General features: G+C 30.1%; 3 protein-coding genes across 7 annotated transcripts; all 3 read right to left on the minus strand.

Annotated features, from left to right (window-relative positions):
- Positions 1-3: 3 nt before the first annotated feature.
- On the minus strand, positions 4-12,757 carry LOC105676578 (aminopeptidase N-like). 5 transcript variants are annotated; one of them, XM_067352456.1, is made up of 13 exons: positions 6,202-6,718; positions 5,438-5,940; positions 4,440-4,904; positions 4,064-4,247; positions 3,559-3,712; positions 3,118-3,199; positions 2,484-2,872; positions 1,659-1,969; positions 1,222-1,457; positions 787-1,083; positions 633-702; positions 267-425; positions 4-181 (listed from the first exon to the last, which is right to left on the minus strand). In XM_067352456.1, exons 1-12 carry the CDS (start codon positions 6,202-6,204, stop codon positions 294-296), a joined length of 2,826 nt encoding a protein of 941 aa, XP_067208557.1. In that variant the 5' UTR covers positions 6,205-6,718; the 3' UTR covers positions 4-181; positions 267-293. The 5 variants fall into 5 exon arrangements, with proteins under 5 accessions (XP_067208557.1, XP_067208559.1, XP_067208556.1 ...); XM_067352458.1 differs by lacking the exons at positions 4-181; positions 787-1,083; positions 1,222-1,457; ... (6 more) ...; positions 5,438-5,940; positions 6,202-6,718 and adding exons at positions 7,214-7,510; positions 7,649-7,884; positions 8,097-8,407; ... (5 more) ...; positions 11,880-12,379; positions 12,643-12,757 and having other exon boundaries at positions 226-425; XM_067352455.1 differs by lacking the exon at positions 4-181 and having other exon boundaries at positions 226-425.
- Positions 12,758-13,240: 483 nt separating this feature from the next.
- On the minus strand, positions 13,241-19,457 carry spz6 (Spaetzle domain-containing protein 6). Its single transcript, XM_012374029.2, has 8 exons — positions 19,296-19,457; positions 17,196-17,388; positions 16,777-16,894; positions 16,565-16,675; positions 16,215-16,328; positions 15,108-15,386; positions 14,652-14,943; positions 13,241-14,235 (listed from the first exon to the last, which is right to left on the minus strand). Exons 1-8 carry the CDS (start codon positions 19,314-19,316, stop codon positions 14,128-14,130), a joined length of 1,236 nt encoding a protein of 411 aa, XP_012229452.2. The 5' UTR covers positions 19,317-19,457; the 3' UTR covers positions 13,241-14,127.
- Positions 19,458-19,747: 290 nt separating this feature from the next.
- Positions 19,748-23,221, minus strand: LOC105676600 (arylphorin subunit alpha). The gene is made up of 6 exons (XM_012374630.2): positions 22,937-23,221; positions 22,294-22,630; positions 21,667-22,076; positions 21,097-21,416; positions 20,658-21,010; positions 19,748-20,466 (listed from the first exon to the last, which is right to left on the minus strand). The coding sequence occupies exons 1-6, from the start codon at positions 23,159-23,161 to the stop codon at positions 20,057-20,059; spliced, it is 2,055 nt and encodes a 684-aa protein (XP_012230053.2). The 5' UTR covers positions 23,162-23,221; the 3' UTR covers positions 19,748-20,056.
- Between the last annotated feature and the right edge of the window lie 226 nt (positions 23,222-23,447).

Raw genomic sequence — 23,447 nt, forward strand, 5'->3', positions numbered from 1 at the left:
ATTTTATTCATTTTTGGCGTCACATTTTTTTTTAATTATCATGATTTACAGTACATTGTATAAAATCTTTTTATTTGTCAATATAATTGCTATGTATCCTATCTTGACAATTATTTTGACGGATCATATTATCGATTATATTACTAATTTCATATCGGACTTAATGTGTTAACATAATAAGCTGGAAATTTTAATTACAAAAATATTTATATAAGAGTAATAATATAAAGAAATACAATAGAATTTATTGCAAATTTATACATTACAATTCTCCTATTTTATTAATTGTTCGATTATTTGATAAGATTGGCTACCTTCAATTTGTCTTTCAATTTATCTATACGATGTATGCGCTTATATATCTTATGAAAAACAACTGGAGGAGAAATTAGATGATGTAAATTATTTTTTACGAAGACGGTTAGCTAAAACATATTAATTTTACATTTATTATTATTTAGTTTTTTTGCAAATATTAGATAAGAATTTGTTGAAAATAATTTGTAATTATAAGTTTAATAAAGTGAAGATACACTGTGCGACATATATAATAATACATATATAAATAATTAAATAAGGTTATTATTGCGAGATTAATTAGTGAATATGGTTTATAAAATCAATTAACTTACTTGGAAAAGTTGATTTAAGTTATATAGATGATTAATAATAAATATTAATGCTGCAGTAGTACCGACTTCTCTACAATAATAAAATAGCAAATTTATAATTAACGAAAATTTATACCGTAAAATGGTACATATTTGAAAAGAAAAATATTATTACTTGGGTATTATTTTTTCAAAATTATTTTTTATATAGTCCAATATTTCATAATCATTTACACGTTTTGCAACAATAAAGTAAAAACTATGAATGCGGTCCTTGGCTGTAAAATATGTTTCTGACGTTAGCATATCTAAATATTGCTTGGTGATAGTAGAATTTTTCGAGCAAGCCAAAAATTCTAACAGTTTATTGTCAGATATGTGTTGCCACGTATTCAGTATCAGAGACCACGTATTATTTTCTGCTATCGTTATGGCATTACAAATTGTCCATTCTTTTAATCCTGGTACAGACCTATTTGATGAAGCAAATGTGATATATATGTTAGAAAGATTTAGTTTGTATTAGCGTGCCTGTTAAATAATTTATCATATTTTGCACGGGATAAAAGAAAAATATTATTTTGAAAATATTTTGATTTAAAAAATTTACCAAGACAAATCAGACCAAGACTGATTTGCAAATTTCATATTAAGAACTTGTAATAGCAATTTTTTCATGGCCTCTGCTTGACATGTGGTGACATTGAGAACACATGCCCATCTTAGAATTTCGTGTCTTAAAATTATATTAGAATTATAAAAAGAATTGTTAGAAAGATCTTCCTGAATAGGATCATCGTATCCTATCATTTCAATAACACTATTTAACGTTTTCCCTATTTTTTCCTAAAAATAATGTAAAAATATTACATATTTGTTTAGGCATAGGTTTTATAAAGTCAGCTTTGTTAAAATTGATAATGTATCTCTAATGTAAATGAAATGTGTATCATGTGCATGTCACCTGATAATCATATATAAAACATCAAAGTTTCATATGGAATAATTTAATAAAAATGTTGATGGAAAGAGTCTAAAACTATCTACCTTAACATTTGCCATTTCTGGAAATGGAAAAGCATGCGACAAGTATTCAAAAGCTTTGAACATAGGATACCATGCTACAAGATTTGTTTCTTGCGAGAGGTAGCTCAAGAGTCTCAAAAACAAAGTAGCAGAATTTTTATGTATTTTAGTGCACTTCTTAGAGAAGCATACATTTGTGGTTCGCACAAAATAAAACATATCATCGATGAGTTGAGCGCGATTGAGAACATGTATTTTCGTATATTTTTTTGTATTTAGGTATTCTACAATTCTTTGCCAATTTGTTACATCATAATTGACGCGATAATATCCTGTAATATAATAAATTTGACAGATTTTTAGATGTTTTTGAATGGATTTACCAAGAAATATTTTTTAATTTTTGCATTCTTTAAATTCTGCACAATCAGAAAACAAAAATGGTTTATCGGAAATTGTGTGTTATAGTGGAGAATGTAATTTGTAGATAATTTATTGAAAATGTTTTACATTTGTAATAAAATAATTAATGAATTTGGAGCTTATTTATAAGAAATTGAACTGCATAAGAAATTAGATATATGAATAAATTTTTTTACGTAAATGGTTAACAAATTATATGAAAAATAAAATATAGTTTGAATTTTTAGTTATAAGTGGAACATACATACCGACACACACATAGATTACTCCATATAATATTTTATTGGATACTATTGTTTGTAGAATGTATGATACATAATATCTTGGTTTTTCAGAAGTAAATACTAATATTTAGCGTAATGTTATATACAATTTTTCATACAGAGTAAAGACAAAACGATTATAAATTTATTAATTACTTACCGATTTGTTGTAAATTGAGTATTAACCAACCATCTATATCATTCGAATGAAAGGTTAAAGGAAAAGATGTCTGGTACTCTTTATCGTACGTGTTCACCCACATGATGTTCGTGAAAGTTGTGTTAAAGTTGATATTATTTTGAGTTGTGTAAGTCACAGGTATCCTAATGTTTTCTATATGAAATGCGCAGTTTGATATGTCATATTTAACTGATACAATTATAATTCCAGTATCATAATCTCGGTTCACTTCCACTGTAATACAAGAGTAGTGCCACATACTATTAAGTAAGTTTTCTTTAAAATTTAATTTGTGTGCATGATGTGTTTTCTTTAGGGCAGTTTGCATCGCATTCCAAAAATCGTCAGAAATTGCCGAGCTAAACTTACTAAATTTGTAAAATTTAATATTATTCACAGGAAATGGTAGAATGGATTGCATCGAGAAATATATAAAACACTATTACTTAATTTTACTATTACTTAATTTATATAACAGATATAATATATATTATATCTTTTACGGAGAAAGTTATTATTATTAATTAACTAATTATTATTAATAATTAATTAATTTATATTTACCACATTTAATTTTGAAGCATTTAATAATGATGCTACAGTTACTACTTACTGTGTGTTGAAATAGTTGTGAACACCGGTTTGAAATACCTGCTCGGTAATTATATGTTGCAACGTGCGTAAAAAAGCAGATGCTGAAAACAGTATGCATCAGCTAATAAGCAAAATATTAACAATGTTAACAAATGTTAGTAGTTTGTTCAACTAATAATATTATTAAAATTTATTTGGTTTATTTTAAGTACGATTAAAGATATATTTATTACACCGTTTATATAAATTCTTAAACACAAAACTGGCCATGTAATATTATTAATACACCGTTTACATAAATTTTTAAACACAAAACTGGTCACGTAATATTGTTAATTTCTTACTTGAATTATTTTCTTTTAATGCAAAGTTATTAAATAGGATTTTATATAAATTTATTTATCGATAACGTTTGATTATGTTCTGAAATTTATAGAAAACAAAAAATTGTTATACTTACCTTTGAGATAATAGGGAAAAAGGGAAAGCGAATTAATATCAGTGGGACTATTGATTTTTGACATAAAAGGCTTTTTCTTCATATGTAAGTCCAAATTGAGCAAGTCACGATTCTGGACTATGAATAAATCCATTATTTGATAATCCGGAAAAAGCTAGAAATGAAAATTTTTGTGTAATTATATAAATATTTAACAAACATTTGCATTTTATTTACATGAAATGGTACTACTCGCGAAAAAAGCTTTTCTTCGATCATTTATAATAAAAATAGTAACATATTTTATTTAATGTAATGTGCATTTGTTTAAAGCTAAACATCAAGTTTTGGCGAATTTTTGCAAAAGTTTTCTGCATTCTTTAAATTTAAACGTTTTATGATTCTTTATTTTTATACTTAAAATTTTATGATAATTGTAAAAAGTCCATGTTTATTCTGGTTCTAAAAAAAATGTTTATAAAAATGATATTAATGCTTTTATTTCTTAATTGCGTATGAAAACAACCTTATCGATAGCATCCATGCCAAGGAACATAGTTAAACCTTCATTTAACCACTCGTCGGCCCACCAAGATGGGCTGACCAGATTACTAAACCACTGACTTGCTACTTGTCGTGCCGCTAAGTATGCCACCTCTCTGTCGCGACCAGCGGAGTCTAATGTATGATTGTAGATAACATCTGCTTCACTAAAATTATTATATAAGTAATGCGGTTATATTCTTTTGTTTTCAAGAATCTTGTTATTTTATTTATTTCACGAAAGATCACGACAAAATATCAACTATCTCTAGTAATCGCGTAGCGAATGGAATGAAGGTAGTTGCATATAGTATAATTTTTGCATAATGATTTATATAATGAAAATTATTATATATTACTTGTAACAAACGAGTCCCCAATTTTGTATGCCATTGTCTATGAGACCCGGAATTATTGCATGATCCATCTTCGGAATCATTTCTATGATCTTCCATTTCGATTTTAGGTATCTTGTGATTTTTTTAATAATCATTTTTGTAAATTTTAGATCTTTTTCTATTATTTTTTTATTACGTCTATAATGTATTGTAACATTGTTGATGATATTGTCCCTGAAACCATTTTCGATGAATAATATTCCAATGCGAAACGGGGATATTGGTAAAGTAGTGTGAAAGTAGTCTGTCTTCCACGCCCAGTCATCGTCTTCGTTCACTGTCCATTTTATCGGCATATTTGAACAACTTGTATACTCAGGATTATAGGTTACAGTAATTCTAAATGTTGCTTTCATTGCTGGTTCATCCCAGCACGGGAACACTTGTCGCGCCCCAATCCTTTGGAAATTTGTCAGAGTCATCAACCTAACATATTTTGAAACATCTAAAGTGACGAGTATATGAACTATTTTTGTATGAAAGCAGTCAGTTTTTTGTGCGTTGGAGAATACACTAATTTTATGCTTTATTAAACTTTTGTGAGAAATTTGAAAAAAAAAAAATAAAAGAGAAATGATTGACATTTTACATTACTATATTATGACTACTTTTTACTATAAAACATTTATTACTTTTTAATTTTAAAATTTCTAGTTAATTTAACTTATGATATGCTTAAGTTTTCTAAATTTAAAGTTAATTTTTTTAGTAAAAAAAGCAGGTATCTTTAAATTGCTATATCAGTATACTTAATTATAATAAAGGGACGTGTTATTATATTTAGATATAAAATAAATTTTTGCATGCTGTTGGTAAACTATAAATAAGTTAAGTTTTTGTAAGTTTTATATGTTTTATAAAGCTTTCTTGTGATCATGATGATAATAGTGGAAATAATTTTTAAGAAATAATGAAAAGTTATTTATATAATAATTATGTGTGTTTTAATGTTTACTCACTGTGTAAAATTTTTTCTGTTTTTGTAACGCGTTCTAAAGAAGACATAATTGTTATCATTCGCGATTCCAGTAAATTTCATCGTCAGAACATAAATCCCAGGTGATATTTTATGGACGAAATAAAGAATTATTGTGCTTTTTGCAGCTTCGTACGAAAAAACCGGCAAATGAGATCCAAAGAAGTAATTGTCTATCTCTGCTGTCTGTATTTGTATTATATTATTGAGATGAAAGGTTATGTTCCACGTTGAATAAAGAATGAATAGAGTGATACTGCAGGAACCGGTGTATGAAAAAGTTTGCTGTATGTTGTTGATAGTTGGCATCAAATGGATAGAATAGTGCAATGGTATTGTGTGATTTGGTAAACGGTAATCAGTTTCATCATCCTTGGTCATCCTTCCCGAAATTTCACCGGGAAAAAGAAGTGCCGCGAAGATAAACGTTAGACCACCGTTTATTAACATTTTGACACATGCCGCTCCAATTTTCGTTTTTAGTATCTGTGAAAACGTTTCTCTGTTGAAGGATATAAATAAAATACAGCAAAATATAAAAATTATATCGTGAAATAGAAAGATTTTAGAAAATTTTAATAGAAAGGATAAGCAGAGAGTTTTTTGTTACGAAATGTAAAAGAGAAGGAATAAACCGTTCGATAGTTTTAAGAAAATAAATTAGTTAAAATGTAACATGCGTTTGTTTCACTATAGATTAATGTATTTATGAACTGCCCGGTTTAGAAATATATCTTATGATCTTACCATTTTGAAGTATCACTACAGACTAACGATAACGTTTCAGATCGATCGTCAGAAACATGTATCAAATAAACAACTTCTAAAATCGTACATAACAAATATTCAGTTAGTCAATAAAGACAATCATATAGGAATATAATGATAGGAGTTAATTAAGCTTGTAGTATTTTTCTATTTAAAACGATTTTTCTGATCAAGAATACAAACTACCAAACAATTGTGTTTTATATATTTTATTCATTTTTGGCGTCACATTTTTTTTTAATTATCATGATTTACAGTACATTGTATAAAATCTTTTTATTTGTCAATATAATTGCTATGTATCCTATCTTGACAATTATTTTGACGGATTATATTATCGATTATATTACTAATTTCATATCGGATTTAATGTGTTAACATAATAAGCTGGAAATTTTATTACAAAAATATTTATATAAGAGTAATAATATAAAGAAATACAATAGAATTTATTGCAAATTTATACATTACAATTCTCCTATTTTATTAATTGTTCGATTATTTGATAAGATTGGCTACCTTCAATTTGTCTTTCAATTTATCTATACGATGTATGCGCTTATATATCTTATGAAAAACAACTGGAGGAGAAATTAGATGATGTAAATTATTTTTTACGAAGACGGTTAGCTAAAACATATTAATTTTACATTTATTATTATTTAGTTTTTTTGCAAATATTAGATAAGAATTTGTTGAAAATAATTTGTAATTATAAGTTTAATAAAGTGAAGATACACTGTGCGACATATATAATAATACATATATAAATAATTAAATAAGGTTATTATTGCGAGATTAATTAGTGAATATGGTTTATAAAATCAATTAACTTACCTGGAAAAGTTGATTTAAGTTATATAGATGATTAATAATAAAAATTAATGCTCGAGTAGTACCGACTTCTCTACAATAATAAAATAGCAAATTTATAATTAACGAAAATTTATACCGTAAAATGGTACATATTTGAAAAGAAAAATATCATTACTTGGGTATTATTTTTTGAAAATTATTTTCTATATAGTCCAATATTTCATAATCATTTACACGTTTTGCAACAATAAAGTAAAAACTATGAATGCGGTCCTTGGCTGTAAAATATGTTTCTGACGTTAGCATATCTAAATATTGCTTGGTGATAGTAGAATTTTTCGTGCAAGCCAAAAATTCTAATAGTTTATTGTCAGATATGTGTTGCCACGTATTCAGTATCAGAGACCACGTATTATTTTCTGCTATCGTTATGGCATTACAAATTGTCCATTCTTTTAATCTTGGTACAGACCTATTTTATGAAGCAAATGTGATATATATGTTAGTAAGATTTAGTTTGTATTAGCGTGCCTGTTAAATAATTTATCATATTTTGCACGGGATAAAAGAAAAATATTATTTTGAAAATATTTTGATTTAAAAAATTTACCAAGACAAATCAGACCAAGACTGATTTGCAAATTTCATATTAAGAACTTGTAATAGCAATTTTTTCATGGCCTCTGCTTGACATGTGATGACATTGAGAACACATGCCCATCTTAGAATTTCGTGTCTTAAAATTATATTAGAATTATAAAAAGAATTGTTAGAAAGATCTTCCTGGATAGGATCATCGTATCCTATCATTTCAATAACACTATTCAACGTTTTCCTCATTTCTTCCTAAAAATAATATAAAAATATTACATATCAGTTTATGCACATAGTTTATTTAGGTTTTATAAAATAAGCTTTTTGTAAAATTGATAATGTATCTCTAATGTAAATGAAATGTGTATCATATACATGTCATCTGATAATTATATATAAAATATCAAAGTTTTATAGGAATAATCTAATAAAAATGTTGATGGAAAGAGTTTAAAACCATCTACCTTAACATTTGCCATTTCTGGAAATGGAAAAGCATGCGACAAGTATTCAAAAGCTTTGAACATAGGATACCATGCTACAAGATTTGTTTCTTGCGAGAGGTAGCTCAAGAGTCTCAAAAACAAAGTAGCAGAATTTTTATGTATTTTAGTGCACTTCTTAGAGAAGCATACATTTGTGGTTCGCACAAAATAAAACATATCATCGATGAGTTGAGCGCGATTGAGAACATGTATTTTCGTATATTTTTTTGTATTTAGGTATTCTACAATTCTTTGCCAATTTGTTACATCATAATCGACGCGATAATATCCTGTAATATAATAAATTTGACAGATTTTTAGATGTTTTTGAATGGATTAACCAAGAAATATTTTTTAATTTTTGCATTCTTTAAATTCTGCACAATCAGAAAACAAAAATGGTTTATCGGAAATTGTGTGTTATAGTGGAGAATGTAATTTGTAGATAATTTATTGAAATTATTTTACATTTGTAATAAAATAATTAATGAATTTGGAGCTTATTTATAAGAAATTGAACTGCATAAGAAATTAGATATATGAATAAATTTTTTTACGTAAATGGTTAACAAATTATATGAAAAATAAAATATAGTTTGAATTTTTAGTTATAAGTGGAACATACATACCGACACACACATAGATTACTCCATATAATATTTTATTGGATACTATTGTTTGTAGAATGTATGATACATAATATCTTGGTTTTTCAGAAGTAAATACTAATATTTAGCGTAATGTTATATACAATTTTTTATACAGAGTAAAGACAAAACGATTATAAATTTATTAATTACTTACCGATTTGTTGTAAATTGAGTATTAACCAACCATTTATATCATGCGAATAAAAGGTTAAAGGAAAAGATTTCTGGTACTCTTTATCGTACGTGTTCACCCACATGATGTTCGTGAAAGTTGTGTTAAAGTTGATATTATTTTGAGTTGTGTAAGTCACAGGTATCCTAAAGTTTTCTATATGAAATGCGCAGTTTGATATGTCATATTTAACTGATACAATTATAATTCCAGTATCATAATCTCGGTTCACTTCCACTGTAATACAAGAGTAGTGCCACATACTATTAAGTATGTTTTCTCTAAAATATAATTTGTGTGCATGACGTGTTTTGTTTACGGTAGTTTGCATCGCATTCCAAAAATCGTCAGAAGTTGCCGAGCTAAACTTACTAAATTTGTAAAATTTAATATTATTCACAGGAAATGGTAGAATGGATTGCATCGAGAAATATATAAAACACTATTACTTAATTTTACTATTACTTAATTTATATAACAGATATAATATATATTATATCTTTTACGGAGAAAGTTATTATTATTAATTAACTAATTATTATTAATAATTAATTAATTTATATTTTCCACATTTAATTTTGAAGCATTTAATAATGATGCTACAGTTACTACTTACTGTGTGTTGAAATAGTTGTGAACACCGGTTTGAAATACCTGCTCGGTAATTATATGTTGCAACGTGCGTAAAAAAGCAGATGCTGAAAACAGTATGCATCAGCTAATAAGCAAAATATTAACAATGTTAACAAATGTTAGTAGTTTGTTCAACTAATAATATTATTAAAATTTATTTGGTTTATTTTAAGTATGATTAAAGATATATTTATTACACCGTTTATATAAATTCTTAAACACAAAACTGGCCATGTAATATTATTAATACACCGTTTACATAAATTTTTAAACACAAAACTGGTCACGTAATATTGTTAATTTCTTACTTGAATTATTTTCTTTTAATGCAAAGTTATTAAATAGGATTTTATATAAATTTATTTATCATTACGCTTGATTATGTTCTGAAATTTATAGAAAACAAAAAATTGTTATACTTACCTTTGAGATAATAGGGAAAAAGGGAAAGCGAATTAATATCAGTGGAACTATTGATTTTTGACATAAAAGGTTTTGTTTTCATATGTGAGTCCAAATTGAGCAAGTCACGATTCTGGACTACGAATAAATCCATTATTTGATAATCCGGAAAAAGCTAGAAATGAAAATTTTTGTGTAATTATATAAATATTTAACAAACATTTGCATTTTATTTACATGAAATGGTACTACTCGCGAAAGAAGCTTTTCTTCGATCATTTATAATACAATTATAGTAACATATTTCTTTTAATGTAATGTGCATTTGTTTCAAGTTGAACATCTCCTATTGTCGAATGTTTGCAAAATTTTTCCGTATTCTTTAAATTTAAACATTTTATGATTCTTTATCTTTATACTTAAAATTTTAAGAAAATTGTAAAAAGTCCATGTTTATCCTGGTTCTAAGAAAAATGTTTATAAAAATGATACCAATGCTTTTATTTTTTAATTGCGTATGAAAACAACCTTATCGATAGCATCCATGCCAAGGAACATAGTTAAACCTTCATTTAACCACTCGTCGGACCACCAAGATGGGCTGACTAGATTACTAAACCACTGACTTGCTACTTGTCGTGCCACTAAGTATGCCACCTCTCTGTCGCGACCAGCGGAGTCTAATGTATGATTGTAGATAACATCTGCTTCACTAAAATTATTATATAAATAATGCGGTTATATGCTTTTGTTTTCAAGAATTTTGAATGTTATTTTATTTATTTCACGAAAGATTACGACAAAATATCAACTATCTCTAGTAATCGCGTAGCGAACGGAATGAAGGAAATTTTGTATACTGTGATTTTTGCATAATGATTTATATGTATAATGAAAATTATTATATATTACTTGTAATAAACGAGTCCCCAATTCTGTATGCCATTGTCTATGAGACCCGGAATTATTGCATGATCCATCTTTGGAATTACATCTATGATCTTCCATTTGGATTTCAGGTATATTGTGACATTTTTAATAATCATTTTTGCAAATGTTAGATCTTTTTCTATTGTTTTCGTGTTATGTCTATAATGTATTGTAACATTGTTGATGATAATGTCCGTGACACCATTTTTGGTAAATAGGATTCCAATGCGATGCGGGGATATTGGTAAGGTAGTGTGGAAGTCGTCTGTCTTCCACACTAAATCATCTTGCAGTTTAGAGTATTTTATCGGCATATTTGAACAACTTGTATATATATAATAATATACTACATTAATCATAAATGTTGCTTTCATTGCTGGTTCATCCCAGCACGGGAACACTTGTCGCGCCCCGATCCTTTGGAAATTTGTCAGAGCCATCCACCTGCCATATTTTGAAATGTTTTAAGTGACGAATATATGAACTATTTTTGTATGAAAGGAGCTAGTTTTTTGTGCGCTGGAGAATATACTAGTTTTACTAGTTGCTTTATTAATCTTATGTGAAAAATTATAAAAAAAAGGGAGAGAAATAATTTACATTTTACATTACTATATTATTATTAGTTTTTGCTATAAAATATTTGTCACTTTTTAATTTTAAAATTCTGAATTTAATTTTTGATGTGCTTAAGTTTTCTAGATTTAAAGCTAATTTTTTTAGTAACAAAAGCAGGTATCTTTAAATTGCTATATCAGTACATATTTTTAATTATAATAAAGGGACGAATAATTATATTCAGATATAAAACAAATTTTTTCATGCTGTTGCTAAAACTATAAATTAGTTATGTTTATGTAAGTCTTATATGTTTTATAAAGCTTTTTTGTGATGATAATGGTAATGGAAATAATTTTTAAGATATAATGCAAACTTGTTTATAGAATAATTATGTGTTTTTTAACATTTACTTACTCTATAAGATTTTTGCTGTCCTTGTAACGAGGTCTGAAGAAGACATAGTTATCATTCGCTTTTCCTTTATATTGCATTTTCAGAACATAAATTCCAGGTAACATCTCATGGGTGACATTAAGAACTATTGTGCTTCTTGCGGCGTTGTACGAAGAAACCGGCAAATGAGATCTATTGAAGTAATTAAGTATCTCTGCTGTCTGTATGTTTATTATATTATCGACATGAAAAGTTATGTTCCGCGTTGAATAAAGAATGAAGAGAGTGATACTGCAGAAACCGTTGAATGAAATAGTTTGCTCTGTATTGGTGATAAGTGGCCTCATACTGATAGTATAGTGCAATGGTATTATGTGATTTGGTAAACGGTATTCAGTTTCATTATTCTCGGTCTCCTTTCCCAAAATTTCACCAGGAAAAAGAAGTATCGCGACGATAAACGTTAGACCACTGTTTACTAACATTTTGGCGCATGCCGCTCCAATTTTCGTTTTTAGTATCTGTGAAAACGTTTCTTTGTTGAAGGATACAAATAAAATACAGCGAAGTATAAAAATTATATCGTGAAATCGAAAGATTTTAGAAAATTATAATAGAATGGATAAGCAGAGAATTATTTGTTACGAAATGTAAAAGAGAAAGAATAAACTGTTTCGATTGTATTAAGAAAATAAATTTAGATAAAAAGTAACATGCGTCTGTTTCACTATAGATTTACGTATTCATGAACTATTCGGTTTAAAAATATATCTTATGATCTTACCATTTTGAAGTGTCAGCACAGACTAACGATAGCGTTCAGATCGACATCGTAATAAACATACATCGAATAAACAACGTTCAAAGTCGTATGTAACATATTCTGCTAGCCAACAGAATCTCTAAATATGAATATATTGGCAAATGAGTTCGTAATAGTTTTACATTTTTGACAATTTTGTTACATAGATTACAAATTGCCAAACATTTATGTTTTATATATTTTACTCTTTTTTTTGAAAAATATTCTCATTTTTTTCTTTGTATTATGGTTTATTGAATATTACAAAATTAATATAATATCTCAAATAATCGGATTTTTTTACATTCTCGTTGATTTGAAATATGTGAGAAGTTATAATTTGTTTTAATAATAAATATTTAGAAAATATATATTTTCTCTAATTGTAAAAATCGGTAACTTTCGACTCGGGTTGAATAATTGTGAGAAGAATATGTTCGATTAATTTATTAAATTTGTATATATCTTTTGTTATTACTATGAATTTTTGTTATTACTATGACTTTTGTTATTACTATATTTTTCTAATGCTTTTTAATTAAATAATTCTTGATTGGTGTAAACGAGTGAACAAAAGAAGTACAGATCTGTTTTTTTAAACAGTATAAAGTTTTTAATTATGATTTATACAATATAACAATGAATAATAGCATATAAAAATAAGAATTATTATAATTCCATATACGTACATGTATTAATTTAATATTCCAATTATTATTTATTAGATTAATAATTTCTGGTATTGCAATAATTATCATTGTAGTGCATATAATTTTGAATGTCATATTTCTATTATTTAATACTGTTAAAGATAGAGAGAAAGAGAGAGTATATAATACATTATTATTAAACGTTTTTATATTCATTTAAAAATAATATTTATTAATTTTGTGTGTGTGTGCGCGCGCGCTTATGGCAATTTTATTATAATTGATATTAAGATAATAATATATTAAGTTAATTAGCAACTTATAAAGCTTTACTTTTGTATATCTGAAATGACTTATAATTTTTTATTTTTTATTTGAAAATTGTACTTTTTTATATCACAATACTTTCTCATTTATTTTTTTATATATTGTTTTTGAAAGTGATATTTTGTGATTATTTTAATTACTACATTCAATGTATTAATTAAATAAATTAAATTTATATTTCCGTATGGCTTAACTTTTGTCGGTCGTATTAGCGCAATTTTACTGATAATTGGCCGTATTTCAAAGTTATAGTCAAATATATATTTGTTTTATGATTATAATACTCCAGTCTATCGTGCTTACTAGTATCGACTAATTGTCGTATAAGACGTCTGAATAAATAAGATTTCGTATAAAAAAAATATGTTAACGATTGACTATGCGCGATTCGAACGAGTAAATCGCTTCATCTTCGTGTGCTTATACAGTAACGATCGAAGTAATCGCTCGTAAAATCTTTTTGGGATGAAAAGTGTGTCTGTGAAACTCATCATAATTCGATATTGGAACTGCTACGACGGACGTATCGGTTAAAGTAGTCTGGTCGCCAACACTTGCAGCTTCCCGGTACCAAGAACCAATCGTAGTACAACCGTACCTGAAAAGATAACATAGGATAACAAAAATACGGGAAATTAATAAAAGTACAAATTCAAGAATCAACATCAGACGGAAAACATTGATAATTCTAAGTTGTTATAAAACAAAATAAAGACAACACACAAATTATTATTTATTTAAATATCCATTGCTGGAGAATAAAAATGAATGTTAAAAGTAACAAAATTTTCGCAGCGATGTTTTCGTCTCCTAAAATGATCAAGATATCATAAAATATAATAATTAATATCACATAAAATAAAAATAATAAAAGAATTATGAACTTTAAGTAAATTCTGAAGACATTGCAGTTGTTTTGTGAAAACTGAATCTCGATTAATGTGCAATTGTTATCCAATTTGATTACAAAGCTTACAACGATATAACAAAAAGTAAGAGACTGTACGTTCTTACCTGGAAGCAACCCATTTCGTCGATACCGTCGCAGTGGTGTTGCTGAGCACCGCCACTGTTACGTGCCTCCCCTGTGCTCGCGCGTTTCTGCAGATATTGCTGATAATTTTGGAAGTCGTGGACCGGCGGCGGCGATCCGGCGACAGGATCTCGAGTGCCAGATCCGATGCCAACATTAGTCCCCTGATTTTCTTCCAAGAACGTGTCCGGATAAAATATCTCGGCGACCAGTAGACTCGTCCATCTCGGCGACGACAAGCATCCACCGTCCAAATAATGGCATCTCGATTGCCTGCAATGAGTGTTTTACTAGAATCTTTAAGAAGACTCTTAATTGCTTGTTACAGCGATTGGATTATAATATTAACGATATGAATGATGGATTGTGAAGAGAAAGAAATATTATATCTAAACTTTAGATATAATATTTAATTTGTCATGCGATTAATATCTTACATGCATCTGGTGAGCTCGATGGTCTGTGTGAAGTAACCCTCGTACGGTATCTGCACTACGTATCGCCAGACACCTTGGTAATTCTTGGCGAAGACGGGAGTCGCGTACTCGACCTTGGCCGGGCATGGAGTTGGCGGACCCGTGTATTCCGTTTTCTCCTGCGTTGGTACGCGTTCTCCGCGTCGATAGTCGGACGTTGAAGGCTCGTCCCGACGTTCGATAGCCGATACCGACGACGTGATCGGCTCACCTTGGATCGCCTTGTACAACATACACACTCTGCTCGTCGAAAGAAGCAATATTGTTACAATTGAAGTGAAATAAAATATTTGAAAAATAATATTAATGTACACTTTAAAGCCTTTATTCCCCTTTTACATAAATATTTGCTTAAAAAATTACATAATTATTAAACAAAATTTTTGACAATATGAATCTATACAAAATATTTAATAAGAATATAATTAAAAATAATAAGAATTTAATAGCACACATGATCAGTGTAAAAATAAGCATTAATATCTATTATTATTAATTTATTATTTGTTATTTACAGGATATATTGATCGTTTATTGGAGAGATTTTTTTCTGCAAATATTTTTAAGCATTTCAAATATTTATATAAAAATTACATTTTTTCCATAATTATATACTTATTTTTTATGCTGTTATATATGCTATAATATGTATATAATTTTGTATTTTGCAGATCAATGTTAACTACAACTTTATTGTGGCGGCATCGTGTGCGGGTGAGTTAAGATCAAATTATCTTTCTTTTAATCTGAGGTAATGGATCTACGAAAATTACACTCTCAGATTGTAAAGATAAAAAAATTTCAAAGACATATAGAACGTATAAAAATATTATAAATACAATAAAACATTTCATAGATCCATTGTCTTAAAATGGATGGGTTAAGCTTTAAATTAATAATAATATTTGTATTAATAGAAAAATTGCTTAAAGAAAATTTGTAAATAAAATATCTATTAAGTCCGATAGATTTTCTAATAAGTATATGATACAATAATGAATATAGTATATGTACGGAGTTGAAAAAACACTAGTTGAGATTTATATAAAACGTGAAATATATACTTACACTCCACCACCGGTTTCGCAAAACTTGCGACCGTTTCGACCAGAATCCGTGATCAAATCTAACGGGCTAGATCTTTTGCTTCTGCTATGTTTTTCTTCGTCGTCCGTGTCAACACTGTAGAAAAAGATCATTAGCTAATTCGATATGCATCTAATCCTAGAGTTACGATATAATTATTTTTAAAATGGATATGCTAATATCGATAATAACGGAGAAGTGTATTTCTATTTTAAAATTTCTATTAATATTAATATTAATATATATAAAATTTGTACATACATACTTTAATTTAATTTATATAAAACTTTGCACTCGACGCGTTCATCGTGAGAATATTTCGAACTACTTACAAGTTTTGCGATAACGGATGTACTTTGGCAACTTTCGGTAGCGAATCGTCAGCTTTAAGAATTGGTAATGCCTTGCTGAGGAACTTGAGAGTATGATTCTTTATCAGTGCGCTACAAAAAAATGTATAGAACAAGATTTTATTTTAGAAAGGTTGCTTAATAACGTAGAAATTTATTTTTACTTATATTTCGTTGATCCATTCTTCACTTACAAAGGATACGACGAGCCATTTACATATTGTTTCATTGGATTCCGCGGAATGTAGCCTTTATTCAAATCGCCGCAGATATTATGTATCGAAACAAATCCTTTTCCTTGCTTGCCGCTGTCTAAAAATCAAATGATAAAATATTCTTTTAATATTCAAATTTAGAGTATTATATAATATTTTTTAATTATTAGAATTAATTAATTTTATAATTAATGGTACTTAAAAAATGAAGGTTGTGCAATAACTGACAACTTTTTCTTATAAGAAATATTTTCATCTTTTTTCTAAAATTTTACTTGCTTTACGTGTTTTTTTACACGATTACGTATTGACAATGTTTTCACATGTTCAAATATAACAAAGATATTCAGATGTACTTTGTTAAAAACTTAACTTTACACATCGTATTTCGGACCTACCGTAACATTCTTTGTCGCTGTCAATGTACGGTGGTGGCCGAACTCGAGGCGGTTCCGCATTCGGCGACTCGACGAACGCATAATATCCCTCCGGAGGCTCTTCTCCCGCGGACTCGTTGTCGTTAACAACTGGTTTGGTATTTTTGGATCTCTCGTAATCTTCGGCATAGGAGAATGCGCACAAGAGTATCATCTAAATAATGATAATAATAATACTTTAGCTTCAGAGAGAGAGAGAGAGAGAAAGAGAGAGATAGTATTTGCAAAGGTAAACTTAAATATGGAATTAAAAATATTTTATAGTACGATGCATATTTTTCATTTACCTTTTATTTAAATTTTAATCTCTCCTAATAAAATTAATTATTCTAATTAAATCTATATTTAGTGGAAAATTTTTTGAAGGAAAAATTAGAGTGACCGAAGTATCTCTCATTTACGCAATTAAAATTCGAGTAGATTTTAGTTATTTTCAGAAATAAGATGTAAGATATCTAAATAATATTTGCGTAATCTTTCGTTAAGTTTTGTAGTAGTGAGTTTATTGTAGTTCGTATTATTTGTGTTTCTTTTAGTGTAATAATCGGTTATCCTACATAAAATTTCTGTGCACGTTCTGAGTAACGGCCAACAGGTATTACGTTATATCACATCGACATCGGCGCGATTACGAGGTGTTCCCTCGTAGTTACCCAGGTATGCATTCGATGCTAACGGTACACGGTCCACGGTCCATGCTCCTCGCTTCGGGCTGCTCAGCCTATTTTATAACGCGCGTGCTACACGAGTGTTGCCCTACTAACCGATGCGTTATACCGTTCTACTGAAAATTTGCTGACAATCTATGTTTTTCTATTCAGTTTCGAAAGGAGACTGCGAAGAAAATTCTATACAGCGTGCAACTGTTTATCGCTTTTTGTCTCTCTTTTTTTTTATGTAAGAAACGCTAATTCAACTATTGTAGATGCGAAAAAAATCGATATTAGTAGATAATAATTTACAGAGCCATTTGTGCTTTGTACGATTTTATTGTAAGGCAACAGCTCAATATAGCTGCATTCGTTAAGCTCACTTTACTTCCAATATTGCGTACAGTAAAATGTAATGATTATCGAACGAACGATTCCTTATTAGGAGACGATAGATTGATAAAACTGGATGCGATCTTTAGCGTAGGAATTCTTCCCGTTGCTCGCAAGGTGGATGTCCGTCCTACTTTCTTGCAGTAGATCCAAGCGTTAGGAAGTGCCGATACAGTTACGAGGACAATGACGTCTCTGAACCGGTATCGACAGAAACGGTATAGACTCGATTCATTTAACAGGGCAAGGCTGTAGAATCTTAATAACCAAATACCTGTCGCGACTTTGCTTCAAAAATACCGAAATTTGAAATTATAATTTTTATATTATCGCTGCGATTTATTTTGCAGTAAATGATCTTGCAATGCAGGACTATGCATTGACAGTCAACATTGTTTTATTTCTAAAATGACAATAATTTTACAGGAAAAACGCAATACCAATAATAATAATCGTGTAAGACTTACTGATCGTTAATTTTTAATTTTAAAATAAATTTGAGTTTAAAATTGTATTAAATATATGTCTCTTTTCTCTGTTTTTTTTAAAGTAAATTTAATTGACTCGCTTGAATCGGTTCTAATTACTTATAATCAGCATCTTAGCTTCTTTATATTTTGTTTTCTTCCATCTATGAATTTTTAGCAATCAGTTTCAAACTCTTTTCTTTAGATTTAAATCTTCTCATAATTTATAGATTAACATGCAAAAATTTCACATCTGTGAATAGATTATAAGCTTCATTTAATTTCTAAAGTTAATTTTGTTAATTCTTATCAATTAAAATTTCTTTTTCACTTCTCCGTAACAAAATTATAAATGTTAGAAAATTATGAGAAAAATTATGAATAGATATCTTGTGTCAAATGTTAAGAAAGCATTGGTTTTAAATTTGTCAAAATATCCATAGACGAAAGAAAATGCAAAGAAGTTGAAGCAATTCGTACAATCCACTTGCATCGATCTAAATATGTGATCATAAAAAAATTAATAGTGAAAAATAATGTATGCGACTTACGATAAACGTGCGAAATTCCATGGTGTGTTATTCCAATGTGAATAATAAGGAAAAAGAAACGTCCTCTTTGTTCACGATAACCACGGAGTTTTCCTTGAGACTATTTCACGAGCCGATCAAGCCTGTTAACCAGCCAACGGTTATAACAAAACTGAGTATCGCGTTTTGCGTTCTCCACGAGGCCACTTACCTTCACGTCGGCCGTGTACTTGACCGTCGCGCGATAGAACGCGCGGAGGTGTTGGACTTCGGCATTTAATCCGTTAAACACCACAATTATAATGCCGAGCTTATCCCAAATTGTGACACAGCTGAAAAAAAAATATTTCTCTGCACAAATATAATAAAAAATGCGGATAAAATGTCTTTTGTACAAAATAAAAAAAAAATCAATTTTAAACTTTAGAAAACTTAATGTCTATCTTGTGTGAAGGATCATTGAATCACAAGTGTTTTTATTTTCTAAACAATTTAAGATTTATTTAAATATATATTTAAAGGTGAGATAAAAATTTATAAAATACATATTTTTAAAAATAGTTGCCATAAATTAGACAATCGCTGTAATAGTAAATCAATCATAATTCTTCTCGGACTGGTTGGAATTTTTCATTTTTATGTGGGCGAAGAATATGAGTTGTGTTCTCTGAAATCTTTTAGTGTAAATTATGCAATATAAAACATTTATATATACATTTTTTAAAACATGTTTAGTTGTGGATACATAGAATCAAATATTTTTCAGAGATTCAAGTAAGCGATCAATAAGTGATATTTAGCTCCATTTCATCCTTGTGGTAAATTACAACGTCTTTCAATAACATGTTCGGTCCCTCGTAGCGGAAGTTGAAGGTGGGTTTGTCCAAGGGGAATCCGATCGGTTTGTCGTCGAACTGGTATTCGCCGAAGATACGGGATGTGTAGGGCATAGCTTGTTCTTCTTTGACCGGATTGACGTACACGAAGAACTGGAAGGGCATACCCTCCTTCTTGCCCTTGGGCAAGAGCAGACGCTCGGGGAATCCGTAGAGTCGTTCCGTGTACGAGAGGGATTCCGAACCGTCCAAGGCCTTGAGCACCTTCTTGTAGAATAATTCGCTCGGTTCCGGATCGGGTATACAGAAGAAGCAATCTTGGCTGTTTCGGATAATCTTGTTTGGACCGGCGTTCACTGCAATGCAATAAAAAGAATCAAATTATTTTCGAATTGTGAAACGCGTGGAAAAAAAGGAATTTTTCTGCATCGCTTGTTATCAATATTTTCATATTAAGACTTGTTTTCTTGAAAAATAGAAAAAACTTTGCTAAGATAAATTTGTCTAAGGAATTAAATTGATAAAAATAAGGTTATTGATTACTAACAGTCGACTATCCAGTTGTCCATTTCGTAGAAGTACTTCGCGCTTTCGGAGAAGTCCAGCGGTTTGTGATGGATGTCATATTTCGGTCCGAGGAAGATGCGTATCGCGGCTTTTACAGGTTTCTCGGCGTTGATGGCGAAGTGGAAGCTGAACGGTTTGTGATTGAGACGATACTGACGGATCTTGATCAGCGTACTCTCGGCCTCCTTCGCGCTTTCGACTATCAAACCGTTGCTGACTGTCGTGTCGAATTGATCGAAATAGGTGATCAATTTGTCCACGACGAAGGACTCGATTTTCAGTTCGGGGAAGATAATATCGTTTTTGTTGTACGGCTTCTCATGCTTTTTGTATCTGAAAAAGCCATACTCGTAAATATTGTTGGAAGAAAATTATTATTTGACATATTTAGAAATCTTATGAATCTCCCAAATGAATACCTGAAGTAGTAGAAGTCGATTATTCTCTGATAGAGACGATAGAACGCGGGATCTCTCATGGACGTGCTGTATAATTCGAGAGCACTGGGTAAAATCTGATACGACGACGACGGGTCCAAATTGTACCCGAGAATCTTCCTCGCGAAGTAGTCGATGCTACCGAAAAAGTCGGGATTACACGAGTCCGCGTTGCCTTCGATCATGTTGCCGAGGATGTTGAGACCTTCGGGCGTGTAGATGTCGATTGTCTTTCCAGTAGCATCCTTGACAAATCCGAAATCAATAGCCGCCGAAATTCGAGATTCCATATCTTCTATTTCCTAAAAACAATATTTAACATAATGTAACGGTGAAAAATAAAATCAAAAGAATAAAATTTTTAAATTTAAAAAATTCTTAAAATAAGTTAATTCTTAAAATTCTAAAAATTCTTAAAATAATTAAAAAAATTCTTAAAATAAGTTTCTTAATATTCATGCAGTAATTGAAGAAATGTATTGTTACAGCATGAAAGCACTGTGGCGGTAAAAACTTTTTTTCCTTGGCAATAGAATTAAAGTTAAATCGCACCTTTATGTATTTGTACTTGTAATAGGGGAATTTGCTCCAGCTTGGTCTCTGTGGGAACGGCAGCCCGTTTTGATAGGTCATCGTCGGATAATATCCCTTGTAGAATTCCCTGTGCCAATCGAAATCCTCGATTTTACCGATATCGTTAGACAGTCGCTCCAGATAGTAACGAGCCAGCAGCTGTTTGTGACCGTAGAGATATTCCTCACCGCGGTACTTCTGCAATCCGAATTCGTCGCTATTCATCCAGAACGGATATTCAAGCCGGAAGAAAAAGTAGTAGGCGTTCAGCCCGATATCCTCAGTGAAGTAATTGATCTTGTGCTCCAAGTCGTAGTCGCGCGATATGTACCATCCGGAATAATTCGCCGGGATGATATAGGTGTCGTAGCCACCGAACTTCTTCGAGTCTACGCCAAACGTTAATAAATATTATTTATAGACTGCATTACCAGAAATCTATGAGATCAATTTTTTAGAGTAAAATTTGATATGTACGTTGATAAAAAAAAAAATAAATTCTTGATTGTTCTCGACTGTTTTGATACTGTTTTATAACTATTTTATTAATAGTAGATTATCCATTTTATCAATTATCTACTATTAGTAACAAAAGCCAATACTCACCGAGTTTACCGAAAAGTGATGCGTGGTGCGCCTTCTCGAGTACTTCGGAGTTAAAGAATCCGTATGGATATAATTCGTAGAGAGGTGGCAGTTGGATAAATTTAGTGTCCTCGCGGCGTATAACGGCATTGTACAAGGCGGTGACGAACTGCATCTCATTTAAATAAATGCGCGCCCATAACGCCGTTTTAAAGAAGGTGTCGAAGTCCTTGGCATAGTAGAACAAGTGGAACAACGCTTCCGTTTCCTTCAGCAGTTTCGGATAGTAGAGAGAGTTTATCTCACCGTGAGGAAGCATGCCATACTCGTACAGATAGAGGAAGTCCTTCACCGCAGTCTGCAAATAGATTCACATAAATATACCGTAAAATACGGTAAAAGATAGTTATGTGCAGCGATCCGTTATCAAACGATACGATCGGAAATGGCAATGACTATATAGAAACTATAGAGCGCGATTTGTTACAAAAAAAAAAACGTGGAAAATTGATTTTCTTGAAAAACAAGCAGCTCGTATTAGAAATAAATTCAAAGGACACTAAACGTTAAATCCAACTCAACTAATTTTAAAGTATATCTTGAGTTGGCCAATGTTATAGAATAGCAGACAATTAATAAATATACATTCTAATCGATTGTTTACCGTGTTAGTGTAAGAATCGATGTTGCTCTCGATATTGTACGAGTGGCCTTCGTCGTACAAGGAAGGATTCACAAGGGACAATTGCGGGATGTGGTACAGAAGATTGTAGATCTTCTTTTGTTTGAGAAGGAAATCCTTGTCGGCGATCTTTACGGTAGTGTAGTCGGCCGCTACCAGACCGAGGCTGACCGCCACGATGACTACTAACGCCGTCAGTAGCCTCATTTTCCAAAACTTTTCCGTCACTCAGCACAGTCGAGATTAATTCTGAGTGGTACTCGTCGCCGCGCACGCCGTTTTATACACCTACACCGAGCACGCAATCAAATCGATAGGTCATAAGGGCACTGGAACCATATTCGATATCGGATCGGTAGTTTCTTTGCTTCTGTTTCACTCGCTGGCAGTGCGGGGATGTTATCTAATAAATGATTATTTACAGATCCACTATGAATATAAAATTAGTATCGATTACTTTAACTCGTTAATCGTTTCGTTTAATCGTCAGAGA

This window comes from Linepithema humile, chromosome 3 (genome assembly GCF_040581485.1).
Source record: "Linepithema humile isolate Giens D197 chromosome 3, Lhum_UNIL_v1.0, whole genome shotgun sequence".
NCBI lineage: Eukaryota > Metazoa > Arthropoda > Insecta > Hymenoptera > Formicidae > Linepithema > Linepithema humile.

Bases quoted from the DNA above. Each gene is read 5' to 3' on its own strand.
- LOC105676578 (XM_067352456.1), bottom strand. The intron at 1,970-2,483 runs GTAAGTAATTAA...ATTATATTACAG, and splicing joins ACTCAATTTACAACAAATCG to GATATTATCGCGTCAATTAT. The intron at 426-632 runs GTAAGTTAATTG...AATATGTTTTAG, and splicing joins ACTTAAATCAACTTTTCCAA to CTAACCGTCTTCGTAAAAAA.
- spz6 (XM_012374029.2), bottom strand. From the start codon at position 19,316: ATGGAATTTCGCACGTTTATC. The intron at 16,895-17,195 runs GTAGGTCCGAAA...TTTGATTTTTAG, and splicing joins CAGCGACAAAGAATGTTACG to ACAGCGGCAAGCAAGGAAAA. The intron at 14,236-14,651 runs GTAAGAACGTAC...TTATCTTTTCAG, and splicing joins ACGAAATGGGTTGCTTCCAG to GTACGGTTGTACTACGATTG.
- LOC105676600 (XM_012374630.2), bottom strand. From the start codon at position 23,161: ATGAGGCTACTGACGGCGTTAGTAGTCATCGTGGCGGTCAGCCTCGGT. The intron at 21,011-21,096 runs GTATTCATTTGG...TGGCTTTTTCAG, and splicing joins ATCGACTTCTACTACTTCAG to ATACAAAAAGCATGAGAAGC. The intron at 20,467-20,657 runs GTTAGTAATCAA...ATTGCATTGCAG, and splicing joins GGACAACTGGATAGTCGACT to TGAACGCCGGTCCAAACAAG.